Here is a 21,484-nt window from a genome sequence, read left to right on the forward strand (position 1 = left end):
GATGGCGGTTGTACACTAAATGTCGAAGTACTAAAGCAGTTCAAATTCTCTGACTGGGGCTTGTCAAGGCCCGTAGATCTATCTTTAGGATTCGCGTCAATTGGTGGCAATTATAATAAACACCAATTCTTAGGCTACCAATCAAAAAAAGGTTATATTCGGTGTATTCATAAATTCAATCGTAGAATTTTTTTTAGTACTTGTGTCTATTTCGTCAAACATTTATAAAAGCGCCGCATGTATTCTCAGTCCCAAAAACAAATATATTGCAAAAGCATTTAAAATGGAGCAAATGAAACTCACGAAACGATATTTTGTAGTAAAAATATGCATACGACGAAACTGAACAATGCAGGGTTGACCTCGGATTCACGAACCTATATCAAGTATATATATATTAACGCATCATATTTAATCAACTAAATTTATTTATATTTTATAATGTATTAAGATTAATATCGTTATATATATTTAATTACTTTATTACTTATAATTTGTCATACTATATATATATATATATATATATATATATATATATATATAATTTAATTAATGTTATAGCAATATAGATACTAATATATTAGTTAGCATATTAAAAACATATTAGTATGTATTATTAGTTTACTTGTAATATATTTTTATATAGATATCATTCGTTTGGTAAAATAATATTTGAAATAATACTAAAATAATAATAGTAATAATAAAAATAATAATAATAATGATAAAAATAATAAAAATGATAATAATAATAATAGTAAGTTTAATAAAAAGAATGATATATTTTTTTTAATAATAATGATAATCTATTTAATCATGACTTACTTAGAATTATATTCATAACCGTATCTTTATATTATCTTAATCATAATTATCTCATAATCCTATTAAATACTTGAATCATAATCTTTATATCATTATAATTATAGTTATATCCTTAATTATTTTTATCATGCTTTTAATATTAATAATAATAATAATAATAATAATAATAATAATAATAATAATAATAATAATAATCATAATCATAATCATAATAATGATAATAATACTAAAATGATAAAAAATAATAATAATATTATTAATAATACTTATAATAATAATGATAATAATGATTATAATACTTATAGATATGATAATAATAATAATAATACTAAAAATGAAGCACAACCTTTGAAGAACAAAGCTTTAAAAATTTTTGCAAACGCCCAGCCTCGAACCCGAGACCTCTCGCTCCCCCGCTAACACCCTTAACCATCAGTCAAAGACTATTTTTCGGGATTAAATTGTAACTCATTTAAATATAACCCGTTTTCTTTGTGTTTCCCTTTTTCTTCTTCAACTTCATAAAACCCATTTAACTAGTCCAATAGTTTACGGCCTAAGAGACATTCATTTGGCCCAACGAGAAGAGCTAGTCTCGGCCCAAGACAAGGAGAAAAATCACGGCCCAATACACAAGTAATTCTCGGCCCAATTAGATTATCTGTTTAATCTTTGCAAAACTAATAGGTCGACGGGAGAAAAAAAACGAGATAGGAAACACAAGTGGAACAAGTGGGAGAGGTAGGGTTAGAAGATGTCGGCCAAAAAGAGAAATTAAAGAAATCGTGCAATTATCATCATATTTTATAAATTCGTTATCAATTTAATTAATCATTGTCATCCCCATATGTTATCTCTGTAACAGTAAACAATTACAGGAAAATGACGTATCTGCAGTAGGGTTTTTGATGGTGGTGATGTTCGAAGTAAACAGGAACAGTAACGCAGAAAGATTTAGTTTCGATGTGATTACAAGGATGGTGTTCATGGAAGGTTCTTGCTCGATAGAAACATAGAGATTAAAGGTGGGTTGAGGGTGATAATGATGGTGATTTAAAGTGGTGAAATGGTGGCGTGGGTTGATCATAACGGTATCATAATGGGTTTGGGTCTGTTTATTTATAATACAGTCAACAGTAGCAATTGGCATCAATGGTGAGTGTCTTGGTGGTGTAGCTCGTTAACGGAAAGAAAAAAAAATCATGCAAGGGTTTACAAGGAGATGGTGGTAGCTAGTGATAAGTGTGGTGGTGTTTATTCGGCCACAACAACAGTGAAAGAAAAGAAAAAAAATGATGGGGTGACGGGTTGATTATAATCGAGCAGGAAAACATAAAACAACGATGGTAATGGTTGAATGGTGTTCGGTGTAAAAAAAATAGTTAAGACATAAACAGTGACGGGTTTAAATGGTGGTGTTTGGTTGGTGGTTCTTGGCCAAAACAGAACGAGTAGCAGGTGGTGGCATCGTTATTTCCTGGTGGTCTGAGGTGGTGTCTTTTGGGTGTTTGAGGTTGCCGAAACAAGAGAAGAGAAGGAGTAGGACAAGGTGGTAGGTTTGGTTGTCGAGTATTCAACGAGGAAGAAGGTGGAAGTAATCGGTTGTTTCCATGAAAGTGTGTGAAGAGTAACACCTTATACGGAGTATGTAATATCAGGGAAAAAAAAATACGCTAGCTTTGTTCTTGAGCAAAAGTGGTGAAAGCCAAAGTGATGAAGGGTGTTGGTTATGGTGGTGACTGTCCATGGTTTCACTCGAACTGAAGTAAAAAAGAAAAGATGCAGAAGTGGCGATTGAATGGTGGTTTTTTTTTTTTTTTGGTTGATCAACTATCTGGGTCTCATACATCTATACATATATGTATTATATGATAAGAATAAATTAAATATTATAATAATAATTATTATTAATCAAAAGAGAGAAAGAACGTGCAGAAGCAATAATTCATAAATTAATACATTAGCAGCCACCATTTTATCTATTCTACCGACAGTTTTCGCGGACTGCATTATCGTACTCTGTTGATAAATCAGTAGCGGATAAAAAGTACCCAGATAAATTTCAAATTTTTATGATAGTTATAATTATTTATTTCAGTCATTATGTGTAACACCCATGTTACATCCGTCCCACATCGGTTGGAGAGGGGAACGAAGCATGCCTTCTAAGGGTGTGGAGACCTTTCCTAGCATGACGCGTTTTGGGACCACAATCGCAGCAGATCCCATGAGAACTCTGCAATTAAGCGTGCTCAGACGAGAGCACTACCAGGATGGGTGACCTCCTGGGAAAGTGCTCGTCGTGTTTGGTCGCCAAGAAAAATTCGTGCGCCTACGGGCAAAGCGAACAATATCATGCTACGGGGAACGTGTTACCTGGGATGTTACAGATGGTATCAGAGCCAGGCCCTGGACCAAATGTGCACAGCGAGGACGCTGTGTCCCATTAGGGGGAAGGATTGTAACACCCTTGTTACATCCATCCCACATCGGTTGGAGAGGGGAACGAAGCATGCCTTATAAGGGTGTGGAGACCTTTCCTAGCATGACGCGTTTTGGGACCACAATCGCAGCAGATCCCATGAGAACTCTGCAGTTAAGTGTGCTCAGGCGAGAGCACTACTAGGATGGGTGACCTCCTGGGAAAGTGCTCGTCGTGTTTGGTCTCCAAGAAAAATTCGTACGCCTACGGGCAAAGCGGACAATATCATGCTACGAGGAACGTGTTACATGGGATGTTACATTATGGTATAAAATTCGATCATTAACTATTAAATAAAAATTAACTCACTGTTCACGCTCGATCTTAGGTAAAATATAAAAAGTGTTAAAATTTATTAATTAGCTTCTAAATATATTTTTAATGAGCCTAAAATTATATAACTCATTTTCGGATCACCGTTTATTTTAAAATCACATAAGTTCGTTTTTAACTTGATTAATAACTATCAAGATGACAAAAGAGTGCTACGAGCGTTTATTAAATAAATTCTAAATCATATATATATATATATATATATATATATATATATATATATATATATATATATATATATATATATATATATATATATATATATCTTCAATATACTTTTCATATATATATAGATTTATAGTAATATCATATATTATTTTATTTACACAACTGAATTAAATCATATAAGTTTCTATTTCAATTTAATATATATATATATATATATATATATATATATATATATATTTATTTATTTATTTATTTATTTACAGATAGTGGTTCGTGAATCGTCGAGAATAGTCGAAGGTCAAATGAATATATGAAACAGTTCAAAATTTTTGAGAATCAACCTAACAGACTTTTCTTATCGTGTCAAAAATATTAAATCGTATCGAGAGTTTGGTTTAAAATTAGTCTAAATTTTCCTGGTCGTTACAGTACCTACCCGTTAAAGAAATTTCGTCCCGAAATTTGATCAAGGTCGTCATGGCTAACAATAAAAAATGTTTTCATGACGATTACGAGTTGTTAAATAGAGTTTTATCAACATTGAGTAATATTGATAAAATAATTCGATTACTCGAAGCGTATGAGTGAAGCTATCACAAAAGATTGAAATAGAGATTTAACTTTTGACGTAGTCACGGTGGATTTTCGGAATTCAAGAAATTTAGAGATAATCTTCGAAATCTATATAAGATTTGATTCTTCGGTAATTAAGGAAATTTAGGATCCACTTTAATTAAATGCGGTAATCAGCCTCGATTACTACGTCTGATATTTCGCTATAAATTAATCTCTTCCATCCCATTATTTTTACCACTTACATACTTTCTTCCTCACTTCATACTTCCAAAATATTGTGAGAATGCTTAATCCAGTTCTGATCATTGACATTTTCCTGACTATCGTAACCATCATCCTCCTCTTTCAACTTCCACAGGAGGAATCTGTTTACTTCTATTTCGCTCTTGGGGTGGTGATTTTTATAATCCTTCTTTGCATCTGTCTTCCCATAATTATCGACATCCATGGTTAATGATCTCTCTTATTTGCTGTGATTTATACTCCTATCTCTATTTCAAAGCTTCATGCTTTTGTTTTCTCTTCTCGACTTTAAGTACAGCAAGTAATGGTCTAGAATTCGTAGGTATGAAATTTGAAATGAACATATCTAATGTTCTGAGAGATAAATTGTAATAGCACAATCTTGATTTGTTAAATTACCAGAAGTTACGGGAAAAGATAGAACTATCAAGAAATTATATTCTTGATATGTTTGGAGATTAAGTAGAATGTAAGAATCGTGTAACATGGCACATGATGACGTTATGGTCTGTGAATCATCACGTTCCATTAGAAACTCAACATGACTTACTGTAATATAATCACGTTGATCAAGTGTCATTATATTATACTAACTCATGCTTCAATTCCCAACACTACTTCAAAAACATTCATAATTTAAACTCGAACGTTTAGAGAATATAGAAACTAAACAGTTTCCTTTATGATGTAATACAGATAGCGCGAAGATATAGACAATTTCGGATAAAGATATCTATGAAGGTATCTTCTGAAATATCGAAGATATCTATAACGAAAGATACGATGATATTTTTAGAGTTTCTAAGCTTGAAAGACGCTGAAGAAATTTTTTTTGGCAAGAATTTAGAATAAGTAGGAGTAAGATATTCGCTAAAGATTTCAGCAGATACTGAATCATCTGGATTCAGTAAGTTCAGGTTTAGTCCTGGTGATTTGTCCACAGTCTCCTTCCTGATTTGCTCAATCCATTTTCCAGTACCAATTTTCTATTGAGTGTTTCCAACACTCCATTCTTTATCATCAAACATTTGGCCATTAAGACCATATACAGTTTTACTGCTTCATCAGGATTCAAAGTTATCATATCTGAATCAGTGGTTATCAATCCGAGGTGTTTCAAGAATTTCAAAGGATTTGAACGCAGAATGTAATCATCAAGATACATAGAATGTTTAGGATGAAATCAAGTGGAAAACTTGAGGAATTATTTAACTGTAGTAGGTGTAACTTATTAACGATATTTTAAGTCAATATGTTGTAATTAATATTTCCTACTCTTTTAATACGTTTTAATTATCCAAGGTTAGTAGTCCAATGTTAGTAGTCCAATAGTCCAATAGTTCAATATATAATATAGTTAATTAATACGTATCGTGACCCATTGTACCGCTATTGTCTTTGAAGTAATCTCGACGTATTGTGTACATGTGTCCCAATTTATCTGACAATATTTAAAGTACGTAAAATAAATAACATTAATTAAATGACGATAAATAAAATGCGTAAAATAAATAACGGTATTTAAATGACGATAAATAAAATTGCGATAAATAAATTGCGATAATTAAAATTGCGATAAATAAATTGCGATAATTACGATAAATAAATTGCGATAATTAAAATGACAATAAATAAAATGTAATAAGGAAATAATCATAACGGGTATAGGAACAGTTAGCTAGGATTTGGTTAGTATAGATCTAAAGTTTTACGTAGTTAATTAATTGGTTACTAATCAATTTAATTTTTTCCATTATTTTCTTCATTATGCCACTTGTCAAATCTTGACTTGGATTTTGAACGGTCAAAATCCGAATATGAAATTGAATTTGAATGAAAATAGTTGTTCTTTGGTGAACGGATACGTATATATGCGGATTTGAGCAGTATTGTTAATGACTGCTGAATCAGAACTGAAGAGTGTACAGTGTAACTTATTAATGTGAAATCTAAATATTTCTCGGGTATTACCTACCCGTTAAAATATTTTCACGATTAACAGTTTGTACAAAAGAATTTTTAATTACAAACTTTATGAAAATATACTTACATATATATTTTCTTCAGATGTAATCATGGATTTAATGAGTTAATATGCTATTAAACTCATCTGATTTACGGTTAGAACTAGAGTACATGATCTCTAAAACATTAGAGATTACATAATCGCCATGTCGAACGAAGATAAATGAGGTAGAACGATATGTAGAACGAAGATAATCGATGTAGAACGATATGTAGAACGAAGATCATACTCGAAGTACAGATGGTGATATTGAGGCGTGTGATGTTGAGGCTTGTGTTATTGGTGGTACTGGTGGTACTGGTGCCGATGCTGGTGGTACTGTTGGTGCCGGTGATGCTGCTTGTGCTTGTAAGTTTTGCACCATATTCTCCAAAGCCACTACTCAAACGCGAAGCTCGTTGACTTCTTCTATTACTCCGGGATGATTGGCAGTTAGAACGAGGAGATGAATAAGATTTAGAATTCGAGATATTATATAATCATTGCGAGATATTCTGGAAATGAGAGTGAAAATAGTGTTTCAGACTGGTTCGTCGGTAAGTGCTTCAGGTTCATCGCCAAGAGGGCAATTTAGTTCATGGAAAGGATCACCTTCTTTTTGTCTCCATTGATTAAGTCGACTACGAACCCATCTCCAATTCATCCAGAATTGATGATGGCAGATTGGTTGTTCCATTCCAGTTATACTACTTTCGGAGCTCAAGTGAAAATCCATATCGGAATAGCTGTCGGAATCCGAGGGACTCGAACTTGTTGTTGGATCCATCTTGTACAACCAGAGAAATGATTTTTGATATGTAATGATTTTTGAATATCAGATGATATTCTAATTAAATAGAATACCTAATACCTATATATAATACAGAAGATCCCGTAGATTACGGAGGGAATTAAGGAAATGTGTCAGACAAGGTCTAATGTGATGGGATATGAATTTGTCTGTACACCATCTATGCATTAATTGCAATAAGACGTGTCGAGACTGAAAATGATAAGTATATATTTTTCGACAACGAATGATATGCAAAACTTTTGATATGCAGACAAGGTCCAAGTCTAGACTCATTAATGTATCCTAATAACTACTAGGTCGAAGTCCAGACTCACTAATGCATCATAATAACTATCAGTTAGACACACTAATGCAAGACCTGGTTCGCTAAGACCACCGCTCTAATACCAACTGAAATGCCCCGTTCATATCGATTATAAACGTTACATAATAGTTCGAGGTATTTGACCTCTATATGATACATTTTACAAACATTGCATTCGTTTTTAAAAGACAAACTTTCATTCATTGAAAGTTGACAGACATGCATCCTATTTCATAATATATCCAAACTATAATGACTTAATAATAATCTTGTTGAACTGAACGACTCGAATGCAACATCTTTTGAAATATGCCATGAATGACTCCAAGTAATATCTCTAAAATGAGCAAATGCACTGCGGAAGATTTCTTTCATACCTGAGAATAAACATGCTTAAAAGTATCAACCTAAATGTTGGTGAGTTCATTGTTTGTTCATAATACAGTCAACAGTAGCAATTGGCATCAATGGTGAGTGTCTTGGTGGTGTAGCTCGTTAACAGAAATAAAAAAAATATCACGCAAGGGTTTACAAGGTGATGGTGGTAGCTAGTGATGAGTGTGATGGTGTTTATTCGGCCACAACAACGGTGAAAGAAAAGAAAAAAATGATGGGGTGACGGGTTGATTATATTTGAGCAGGAAAACATAAAACAACGATGGTAATGGTTGAATGGTGTTCGGTGTAAAAAAAAATAGTTAAGACATAAACGGTGACGGGTTTAAATGGTGGTGTTTGCTTGGTGGTTCTTGGCCAAAACAGAACGAGTAGCAGGTTGTGGCATCGTGATTTCCTGGTGATCCGAGGTGGTGTCTTTTGGGTGTGTGAGGTTGCCGAAACAAGAGAAGAGAAGGAGTAGGACAAGGTGGTAGGTTTGGTTGTCGAGTATTCAATGAGGAAGAAGGTGGAAGTGATCGGTTGTTTCCATGAAAGTGTGTGAAGAGTAACACCTTATACGGAGTATGTAATATCAGGAAAAAAAATACGCTAGCTTTGTTCTTGAGCAAAAGTGGTGAAAGCCAAAGTGATGAAGGGTGTTGGTTATGGTGGTGATTGTCCATGGTTTCACTCGAACGGAAGTAGAAAAGAAAAGATGCAGAAGTGGCGATTGAATGGTGGGTTTTTTTTTTTGGTTGATCAACTATCTGGGTCTCATACATCTATACATATATGTATTATATGATAAGAATAATTAAATATTATAATAATAATTATTATTAATCAAAAGAGAGAAAGAACGTGCAGAAGCAATAATTCATAAATTAATACATTAGCAGCCACCATTTTGTCTATTCTACCGACAGTTTTCGCGAACTGCATTATCGTACTCCGTTGATAAATTAGTGGCGGATAAAAAGTACTCAGATAAATTCCAAATTTATATGATAATTAAAATTATTTATTTCAGTCATTATGGTATAAAATTCGATCATTAACTATTAAATAAAAATTAACTCACTCTCCATGCTCGATCTCAGGTAAAATATAAAAAGTGTTGAAATTTATTAATTAGCTTCTAAATATATTTTTAATAAGCCTAAAATTTATATAACTCATTTTCGGATCACCGTTTATTTTAAAATCACATAAGCTCATTTTTAACTTGATTAATAACTATCAAGATGACAAACGAGTGCTACGAGCGTTTATTAAATAAATTCTAAATCATATATATATATATATATATATATATATATATATATATATATATATATATATATATATATATATATATATATATATATATATATATAGATTTATAGTAATATCATATATTATTTTATTTACACAACTGAATTAAATCATATAAGCTTCTATTTCAATTTAATATATATATATATATATATATATATATATATATATATATATATATATATATATATATATATATATATATATATATATTTACAGATAGTGGTTCGTGAATCGTCGGGAATAGTCGAAGGTCAAATGAATATATGAAACAGTTCAAAATTTTTGAGACTCAACCTAACAGACTTTTCTTATCGTGTCAAAAATATTAAATCGTATCGAGAGTTTGGTTTAAAATTAGTCGAAATATTCCGGGTCGTCAAAAGGTTAGGGCAATTAATAGAAGATGAGAGTCTAAAAAAGATTATTTACACAGAAGCAATGTGGAATTATGTAGAAAACTTATTGGGATTCACAATCTCAAGCCCAATTATTAAATATTATTCAGACCCAACTGCATGTCCAACAGCAAACCCAACAACAGGTTCAACAGCAGGCCCAACAGCAAGCTCAATGCTTTTACACAACCCAGCCCGCTTCTTTTACTCAGGAGACTATTCCTCCTAGTGCATACAATACAGATTATAGTGCTTTCGGGTGGCACATGGACACGGGTGCATCTTCACATCTTACTTCATGTATTAATAATCTTATTACTGTTTTTAATAATTGCAAATATCCATCAGCAGCCGTTGGTACCATTCCCGTCACTAACACCGGCCATAGCTTGTTACCCAATGTCCACAAACTATTACATCTACATAATGTACTTGTAACCCCCAACATCGTTAAAAACCTCATATCCGTTCGTCAATTTACCCGTGATAATCTAGTTTTCGTTGAATTTGATCTTTTTGGTTTTTCTGTAAAAGATTATCTTACGCATCATCTGCTTCTCTGATGTGATAACACCGGGGATCTATACCCTCTTACATCACCCACCTCTCACTCTTCTTAGGAGGCTCTTCTCACCAGTCCGGTTATATGGCATCAGCGTCTCGAACATCCCGGACATGATACTTTTCGAAAACTCCTTTCTAATAAATATATTATTTGTAATAAATCATCGTCGCCCGTTCTTTGCCATGCCTGTCAGCTTGGCAAATATGTGCGACTCCCTTTTTCCGTTTCTAGTTCTCAAGTTAATGCTACTTTTGATATTATCCATTCGGATTTATGGACATCTCCCGTTTCTAGTCTTAGTGGTTTAAAATATTATATTATATTTCTTGATCATTTTTTAGATTACGTTTGGGTTTTTCCGTTACGCAATAAATCTGACGCACTTACCACATTCATACAATTTCGTACATTTGTTCGCACTCAATTTAACAAAGAAGTCAAAGCTTTTCAATGTGATAATGGGGGTGAATACGATAACACTGCTTTCCATCAACTTCTTCAAACTAACGGTATACAATTTCGATTCTCCTGCCCTCACACCTCTCAGCAAAACGGAAAGTCCGAAAGGATGCTCCGCACCATTAACAATGTAATTCGCACCCTAGTCTTTCAAGCTCATCTCCCACCCACTTACTGGGTGGAAGCCCTTCACATGGCAGCTTACTTATTTAACATTCTTCCATCTTCTGCTATCAATCATGACATCCCGCACTTCCGCCTCTACAATCAAAAACCTAACTATGCCACTCTCCGAGTCTTCGGTTTCCTCTGCTACCATCACCTCGCCACTCCTCACAAACTTGCTCCACGTTCTACTCCCTGCATCTTCCTTGGGTACCCCTCCAACCATCGGGGTTACCGATGTCTTGACCTCACCACTAACAGAATCATCATATCCTGGCACGTCACTTTTGATGAGTCTTCTTTTCCATTTGGATCCATGACACCCACTCAACCACCATCCTATGACTTTCTGGATCCTTCACCAAATTTGTTTTCCCGATCATTACACCTCTCCTCCACTCTCTCTAATCCATCTTCGGAGACACAGCCTCCTCCTACTGAGGCTACCGTCAGTGCACCTACGCCAACCTCAGAGACACAGCCTCCTCCTGTTGAGGCTACCGTACCTCCTAAAAATTCTACCCCGGAGACACAGCCTCCTCCTATTGAGGTTACATCCACCTCCACTCACCCCATGATCACTTATACTCGCCTTGGAACCACCAAACATGTGTAACTTCTCAACCTTCACACCACTGTCATTTCTCCTGTTCCCCGTACTTATCCTGAGGCCCTTCATGACCCTAATTGGAAACAAGCTATGACTGATGAATATAATGCTTTAATTAACAGCAGTACTTGGACACTTGTGCCTCGACCATGACACGAACATAGTTCGCTCCATGTGGTTATTTAAGCACAAGTTTAATGCAGATGGTAATTTGAGCAGGTATAAGACTCGACTCGTAGCTAACGGTCGAAGCCAGCAGGTTGGTATTGACTGTGATGAGACTTTCAGTCCGGTTGTTAAACCGGCATCGATACACGTTGTACTCAGTTTGGCGATATCTCGACACTGGCCAGTTCATCAGCTAGATGTCAAGAACGCCTTTCTTCACGGACAGCTTTCGTAGACTGTCTATATGCACCAGCCACCAGGATTTCGGGATTCCAGGTACCCGGATCACGTTTTCCTCTTGCAGAAATCTTTATATCGCCTTAAGTAGGCCCCCCGTGCATGGTTTCAGCAGTTTTCGGGTTATGCTCAACGGATTGGCTTTCACCAGAGCCGATGTGACACTTCTCTTTTTATCTATCGTCAGGGTTTAGATACAGCATACCTGTTATTTTATGTTGATGACATTGTGTTGACTGCATCTTCTGCAGGTTTAGTCCAGCGGATTATTGCTTCCTTACATACGAAATTTTTTATGACCGATTTGGGCCCTCTAAACTACTTCCTTGGCATTCATGCTACTCTTACTGCATCTGGAATGTTCCTCTCACAAAAACAGTACGCCTCCGAGATCATTGAGCTGGCTGGTATGCCCTCATGTCATCCTTGCAGGACCCCGGTCGAACTGGGTGCCAAACTCACTAGTCATGGTCCCCCTGTTAAGGACCCCACTCTCTATCACCGCCTCACAGGTGCACTACAGTATCTTACATTTACACGAACAGACATCTCTTATGCTGTTCAGCAGATCTGTCTCTTTATGCATGACCCTCGAGAGCAACACATGCACGCTCTCAAGAGGATCATTCGTTACATTCAGGTACCACTGGCCTTGGTCTACAGCTATATGCATCTTCTCCAACTACATTGGTCGCTTACTCTGACGCTGACTGGGCTGGTTGCCCCACTACTAGACGATCTACATCTGGCTATTGTGTTTTTCTCGGCAACAACCTTCTATCATGGTCGTCCAAGCGGCAACTCACGCCCTCCCATTCAAGTGCAGAGGCAGAATACCGCGGAGTTGCCAATGCCGTTGCCGAGACTTGTTGGATTCGTAATCTTTTGCGAGAGCTTCACTGTCCCCTCACTTCAGCAACACTGGTTTATTGTGACAATGTCAGCTCTGTCTATCTCTCTAATAATCCGGTTCAACATCAGCGGACCAAGCACATTGAGATTGATATTCACTTTGTTCGCGATCTAGTTGTCCAGGGACAGGTACGGGTCTTACATGTTCCGTCCAGATACCAGTTTGCCGACATCTTCACTAAGGGTCTACCGTATGCCTTATTTGACGAGTTCAGATCCAGTTTGAGCGTCCGTAGTACTCCCGCTCCAACTGTGGGGGGATGTTAGCCTATATTTCTTAGCCCAATCTATAAGGGCCCATTATGTCTAGTCCATTAGGTTTATGTGTTCATGTTCTATATATTGGTGAGAATATGCTTTGTAATGGATCATCAAAAAATAATATCAGTAATATCGATATACATCTCTTCTCAAGTTAACGACGAGAGCCTAAACACTACTACAAAAATGAGTATGGAAACCCTTTTTAGAAACTGGTTTTAAAGGTACTAATTAAAAACAAGTTCAAAAAGGTAAAAGGAATCAGTTTTATTTTAGGAGGAAATGAGAAACCGGTGAAAAAACTAGTCCTAATGTCTGTTAAGAAACCGGTTCTTTATTAAAAATCGGTTTTCACTTTAGAAACCTCCATTAAAATAAAATGGCATAATTTGTGCACCAAAAGTTGAGCGGGAAATGAAAAATCAAATAAATTCAGCACAATGTCAAAACCAAAAATCATAACCCACGATCAATTTTTTCCATCTCTCTTCTTTTACCTTCACCTTCGTCATATCATATCTTTACCTTCATCTTCGATGCTATCTGCATATAATGTGTATTCATATGTATGACTTTCTTTTTATGCTTATATATAGGCTTTCCGAAGGCATCTTCTTGAAGAACTTGAACATGCTTTTCCTGATAAAGATGAATATTATAGAGATCCATGCATCTTCTGCAGCTGTGAGTCCCTATAGCCTTCAAGGAGTTTCAATCTATTGATTTATATCGTTGCTTTGATCTTGTTTTCTGGTAGTATAAATTATATTCAACTTAGCTATAAGTGGGTCCCTTTGCTTTTGAAGTTTTCATAAAAAGTTGCTATTTTGAATCATCTGGTGCATGGTGCAGGAATCTATGGGCCTTTTACAAGCCCAAAGCATATTACCAAATGGAGAAATGAAGGTCAAACCCGAGATGTAGAGCTAATGTTCAATTAGATTATGTTAAACTCGATTATGTAGTGAAGTATGTTAAGATTTTTTTTATTATTTTTTTTTTTTTCATTAGCAAACATCTATCTATGTATAATTAAATACTCATAGTTAAAACATGTGTAATGCATATGGATAGTGAATCTCTATAGTTTACTTGAATACGAGTAGTGTGTGTGAATGATGACTGTATAGACGGTATGTACTACGTAATTTACAGCTCGCAATACTTAGCTAGTGATATTCATCTTCAACATATTTTTTTATATTCTAAAATGGAGATTAGACCGATTTTTTTTTATTTTATTTTTTTTAGACCGATTTTTTTTTATTTTATTTTTTTTTTGTACAAAACACGTTTCTTTTATTCAGTATACAAACCTCTATTTTTTACCGAATCAGGTTCTAAATACAAGAAACCGGTTTAAAAATCGGTTTCTAATTTAAAAACCCCTACCTACATATAGAAATCTGTTTTAAAATCGGTTCAAGCGATCAGCAGGCCCTAAAAACCGGTTCTCAATCTCCTTTTTTGTACTCCATAGTAGTGAAAGAAGATTATCGGAGTACTTATGAACTCTTGTTTAATGTTAGTTTGTGAGAAAAGAACAATATACACTTGAAATTATAATTATTAAATTAAATACCTAAGTTCTTTACTCGCACTATCCAAAAAATATCCGAAATCTGTATATAATTTGACTACCCTTTCAAATTATAATTTTATTGAATTTTATATGATCAGATTTATTCGATTCATACAAACAACTTTCATAAAGACACCTCGATCAATAAGCAAATCTACGTGGTCCTCCAAATATCTTTCGATTCGATTCGTGTCACTATCACTCTGGGTATGAATCACTCCTCTCTTTAGACTTGTTCGAAAAGATAATTACTCATTCAAGAAACATACAAATACAAATTAATTTAGAAAAAGATTAAAAAGTACTGCAACGTGTCGTCTATTAATTTCCCACCTATTTACAATTACATCTTTAATCTTTAATCTTTAATAATAATAATAATAATAATAATAATAATAATAATAATAATAATAATACATCAAACCCATTATTTTTGATGAACCAATGTTTTAGCAAAACACAACAACAAAAACCATATTAATATTAAACATTCAAAATATAAAAAATAAATTGAGTATAAAATAGTTGTCAAAAATTTCTTCTTAAATCAATCACGACAACACTAACGTTATCCATACTCCGTCTAGCCAACGCTAATTTTGTTAACAAAATCGACGCATCCGAACACGCCTTGTCCGAGCTCTCACCGCGTGAGACGTTCAGTTCGCTCCCAGGAGATCTCGGGGGCGACGGAACCTCTTGCGAACTCAAACACATGCGCGCAACACTACACGCGACGTCGTTTGATACAACATCCCAAAGTCCGTCACTTGCGAGGATTATGCACTCGTCCTCGGCTGTTCGTTCCATTACCATTACTTCCGGTTCCGGTATTACGTAAGGTTTCAAATAGTTGTCACCTGAAACATATTAAACACAAACAATTAGCCATAGGTTAAGTTAATTACACGGATTAATAAAAAGGTGAAGATTAATGGAAAATAAATCATACCGATAGCTCGAGACATAGCTAGCACACCGAGAACTCTTGCGCCATCCCAATAAATAACTCGGCCACCGGCTTTTTCGATTCGTTCGAGTTCATCGGGTCGATCGGGCTACATGCAAACAGTTTCGTCAGTAAATATAAAAACAGATATACGAGTAATTAATTTAATTTAGTAAAATATTAATTCTGACCGGATTTTCAGTTATAAATTTTTTTTTTTTTTTTTTTTTTTTTTTGAAAGGCAAGGCGAGGTTGGTGGAGATTTTCAGTTATAAATAATACCTTGTGATCGGTGGAGAGGGGAATAGCAACACCGTTCCGGCAAAGGACTGCACGTGAATCACCGCAGTTTGCGACGATGATTTTATCAGGAGTTACAACGGAAACAACGGCAGTTGAGCCAACGGCGTCACACTGTGGAGTTTGAAGCTCACATCTACAATCGGAGCTTGAAGCGCCGTTACTCCATTCCGTTACGTCTTTATCCATTCGCGAAAAACTCGTTACCATCGTTTCGTTCCATTCAATTGATCTCACGTTATTCTTCTCAATTTCTTCTTTTACTATTTCATGCATTCCGTCCTTGCACTTCATTGCCACCTGTTATTAACCGCAATTTATAATTCAGTACAGTTTCCTTACAATAATATTAATTTTAAATTATTATTATTAATTAATTTTAATTAAGTGAATAATTACATGAGAGCATCCATGGCCATCGTAAACACCGTAAAAGTGTAGATCATTACAAAACGACGGTTTAACAGCAACGGCGTCTTCTAAATCTCGTCTTCTTCCGCAAACAACGGTTAAACCGAATCTAGAATCTTCTTTTTGTACGGCTTGTGAAGAAGTACTAACGGCGTTTTCGGAGACGTCGGCTGTATCTTCGGTTTTAATCGTTTCAAATTTTCGGCGTTTTGTTGGCGTGGTTTGATCAGACAAAGGCATGATGACGTCAGAAGCAGCAGCGGCGAGGAATTTAAGTTGTTGTATATCCATACGACGTCGTCTCACTTGACGACCACCGCTAGGTTCAACCGTTGATTGTGTTTTTGTTTCTCCAACGACACCACAACACATACCAGCCATATTAATTAATCAATTTATTAATTATGTTAATTCAACAGCTTTTAATAATTCCAATTAATTCTTCTCAAAGAGCTGAAGTGAAAGAATTGAGATATATACGAGAAATCTTTTAGATATTTAATTAAAAAATGAAAATAATAAATTTTTTTGTGAGAAGGGTTATGGGGAAGAGACCATATTATACCTGTTGGAAAGAGAGGTGGGGACGGACAGCTGCCCGTCACCGTCACGGGAAGACTCATCCGACATGTATAGTTGGTATGACGTAGAAATCTCAACACCATGATCGAATCTCAGCCGTTGCTTTTAGTTCAAATTTATATGCTGTTAAAATCTTAAACATACACGTGGTTAGTTACCTTGTGACTATTATGTGGCCCAATCACAACACACCACGATTTCAGAAAAAGAAACAATTTTCAATTAAATACGCCTACAATATGTAATCCCGACCCGAGCTTATACCCGTTTTTTTTCTTCCCATCTTATATCTTCAAAATCTATGACTTTTTCTAACATATTATCATATGATATCCGGGATATTCCTATTTTTCGTTTCCGGTAGTTGTAAATTATTCAATAAACGTATACTAGCTCCGTCTCATATTAAGTGTCCACTGTTGACTTTTCAAAGTCTTTTTTATCAACTTTGACCGTAAATATCTTTATTTGTGTTATATAATATTTGATAAAAGTTATATGAAATGAAAACACATTTAAAACTCAGTTCATTCATATAATTTACATCAAATATTATATAGCATAAATAAAAATATTTACGGTCAAAGTTGACAAAGAAAAACTTTAAAAAGTCAACAATGGACACTTAAGATGGGACGGATGTAGTATTATTTAAGACATAAATCACAAGTTATGGAAAATACATGTTAATATTTACATACTGTTATATTTCAGTAGGCTTATAACTACCTTTAGTGGTCTGGTTCAATATATTCAAATTGAAAGAACCAATAAAAGAGAGATGTGTTGTAGAAGATATAGGAGAGAAAGAGGTTGAAGAGATGTGTGATGTATTTAATGTATATGTGTGTTTTTGTAACTTACATTATGCACATATATATAGTACAAATTTTACTATCCATATTTGACTAATTACCATCCATATTTAACTACTAAATTTACAACACTCCCCCTTGGATGGTAATTTTTTTTTTTTTAAAGAGCAATTAATACTGCCTCGTTAAAAACCTTGCTAAAGAAAACCCAGTGGGATAAAACTTTAGCTAAGGGAAAAAGAGTGCAGCATAGAGTTGACTCCCCCTCAAGTAGACAACGCTGAGTCGTCACATCTTTTGAACTTGCCTCATGCCAATATTGTGAACGTATGTTTTGAAAACAGCGATTGACAGTGCTTTGGTATAAAGATCAGCAGAGTTGTTGATTGAACGTATCTCATTTTAATCTGGTTGTCTTTTACGAGATCTTGAGTATATGAGAAGAATCTGAGGTTTTCATCTGAAACTGTATTATCTAAATCTTTTATGTACAAGTTTGACCCATGTGATTTGTCTACAGTCTCCTTCATGGTTTGCTCAAACTGTTGTTTCAATTCCTATTCCCTTTCAGTCTTTTTCTGAGCCTTACCAATATACCATTCTTTTTCATCAAACTTATGACCGTTAAGACCGTTTATAGCTTTAGCGCCTCGTCAGCATTTATGTTTTGTTCTGTCATTTTTGATACTCTTCTTTCATTTGTACTATGTAAGCTGTATTATCTTCATTGATAGTTGTTGGGCTTTTATAGCGTTCTAGTCCACAAGAATCAATAATGATTTGTATCATTGATCTTAACTAAAATCATTCCCGAGTAACTTCATGTAATGCAATCACTTCGGCATGATTTGATGATGTTGCAACAAGTGTTTGTTTTGAGAACGTCATGATATTGCGGTGCCTCCATTTAAGAATACATATCCAGTTTGAGATTTTGCTTTATGTAGATCAGATAAATAATCTGCATCTGTATAACCAAACAAATCTTGTTTCGAGTTGTTAGAATAAAATAATTATAAATCAGTAGTTCCCCGAAGGTATCAAACTATTTGTTTGATCCCATTCCAATGTCTTTTGGTAGGGGCTGAGCTGAACGTTGTCAATAAATTAACTGCAAAAGAAATGTCAGATCTTGTATAATTTGTAAGATACATAAGAGCCCCAATTGCACTAAAATATGGAACTTCTGAACCAAGAAGATCTTCATGATCTTCTAGAGGATGAAATGGATTCGTATCAATATTAAGATCTAACAACCGTATGAGTACTTAATGGTTTTTGTCTTGTCCATATTAAAATATTTTAAAATCTTTTCGGTATAAGTTGTTTGATGTATAAGTAAGTCATTAGTTATATGCTCAATATGTAAATCAACGTAATACTTGATTTTTTTTTATTTTAAAATCTTTCTTTAGAAGTTGAATGGCTTCATAGATTTCTTTATTTAAGATAATTGATATAAACAGCTATAATCACATATCCGAACATTGTTTTTATAAAACACACGTGCAAATAAGTTTATATGTATACCCTTTTCTTATCAAGTAATAATTTAATCGATTATACCACATATGTCCCGATTATATAAACCCATTTAGAAATCTTTGTGATTTAATGGAATATATTCCCTTGAGTTTTGCATTAGATGCTTATGATACCTTAACCCTTCAGGTATATTCATATATATATCACTATTAAGTGATCCATACAGATAAGTAGTAACAACATCCATGAGATGCATTTAAATAACTACCAGGTTGATTAAGTATCTAATAAGTAATTGTATTCATTATAGGAGGATAAGTGTTTCTCCTAATTCATTTCTGGTCTTTGTGGGAAATCTTGAGTTACAAGTCTAGTTTTGCCTTGTAACTTCATTTGCACATTTCTTTTCGGATAAAAATTCATTTGTATCCCATTGTTTCACATCTTTAAAAGTGATAACGATTGATCCAAAAACTTTTCTTTTATTGAGCGATTCTAATTCAGCTCGTATTGCTCCTTTCCGTTGAGTTCAATCACGTCTATTTTGATATTCAATGACAGATTTTGGTTCCAGATCATCATCTTTATTCATGATGTCATTGTAACATTATATGAAAATATCTCATCAAGATTTTTCATTTCATTTCAGTTTCATAATATTGCATAATTTATTGCAATTTATGTATTTACATTTATCAATATCCTTTGCAGAAGGAGTATTGATTTGTGGTTCTTCTTGAACACTTTCTTTTACCTCATTATCAGCTGATTTTCCTTTTCGAGGATTTTTATCTTTGGAACTAATTGGTCTCCCACGTTTCTGCCGTAGCAAAGACTCATGAGTGACATTATTGCCAGCTTTTGTAATTTCAATTCTAGCTGAAGCATTTACTGCTGGTATATATGATTTAGTCACTTATTTTTTTGTATCTTTAAATGCATAAAGTAATTAATTTGCAAGTTCTTGCATATGCATTATATTTGAACTTTCTTTTCGCATTCTTTTGTGCGATGATCAATATTCCTTAATTGATGTTCACACCATGAAACATCATTTTATTTATATTTCATTTCTCCCCCTAATATGTAGTGACCCGGAAATTTCCGACCAAATTTAAACTTTAATCTTTATATGTTTCCGACACGATAAGCAAAGTCTGTAATATTGAGTCTCAAAAATTTTGAAAACTATATTCATGAAATTAAATACCCTTTGACCATGCCTGACGATTCACGAACAATTATGTGTATATAGATATGTATATACAATATATAATTATATTAATTAAAAACGATAACAAAGTATTAGATGAATAATACTTTACATGAACGTATTTGTTTCAATATATATTTAATATAATTATAGACGGAATTAAAAGATAATATCAAATGATTGAATTATCAGATTCAATGTGATTATGATTACGAGTCTCTGTTATGAGGTCCACTATGATTTAAGAAATCTGTTTTTTTTTTTAACGATATTCGAAAATTGGTAAAGTGATTACAAGTAAGAACAAATGTGTCAATTAACGAAAGTTAGACAAAAGTTAGTGGAAAATGGAATTTCATAATATTTGATTGATTTTTTTTTAAAACGTGCGGAAACGCTTTTCGACCCAATAGAATTTGATTATGAAAATGTTTTGTTTAAATAACATAATTTGAATATATAAATAGGATACCAATTATTAGAATTAAATATATAAATAACTCGCAACGTGTATATGAATATTGAAAATATATATGATTTAAAATAAACGGTGATCCGGAAATGAGTTCTATAAATTTTAGGCTTACTAAAAATGTATTTAGGATCTAGTTATTAAATTTTAGCACTTTTTATATTTTACCCAGAATCGAGCGGGACAGTTGATGTAATTTTTAATTAACAAATTATGGATCGAATTTTATACCATAATGACTGAAATAAATAAAAATAATTATTATAAAAATATGGAATTTTTCTGAAGACTTTTTATTCGCCACCGAGTGAACAACGGAGTACGATATAATAGTCCGGATAAAACGTCGGCAGAGTGAAACCAATGAATGGCAGCTGGATTTTGTTCATACACGTTTTTATTAGTATTAGTGGAATGCCACTTTATTGATTGATAACACTTTTCAATTAGATATCTTG

General features: G+C 33.9%; 1 protein-coding gene across 1 annotated transcript; it reads right to left on the reverse strand.

The window, feature by feature from the left end:
* Positions 1-15,296: 15,296 nt before the first annotated feature.
* LOC139861247 (protein phosphatase 2C 37-like) lies at positions 15,297-16,990 on the reverse strand. Its single transcript, XM_071849564.1, has 4 exons — positions 16,448-16,990; positions 16,031-16,348; positions 15,752-15,857; positions 15,297-15,659 (listed from the first exon to the last, which is right to left on the reverse strand). Exons 1-4 carry the CDS (start codon positions 16,838-16,840, stop codon positions 15,328-15,330), a joined length of 1,149 nt encoding a protein of 382 aa, XP_071705665.1. The 5' UTR covers positions 16,841-16,990; the 3' UTR covers positions 15,297-15,327.
* Positions 16,991-21,484: the final 4,494 nt, after the last annotated feature.

Source organism: Rutidosis leptorrhynchoides, chromosome 8 (assembly GCF_046630445.1).
Source record: "Rutidosis leptorrhynchoides isolate AG116_Rl617_1_P2 chromosome 8, CSIRO_AGI_Rlap_v1, whole genome shotgun sequence".
NCBI classification, from domain to species: domain Eukaryota; kingdom Viridiplantae; phylum Streptophyta; class Magnoliopsida; order Asterales; family Asteraceae; genus Rutidosis; species Rutidosis leptorrhynchoides.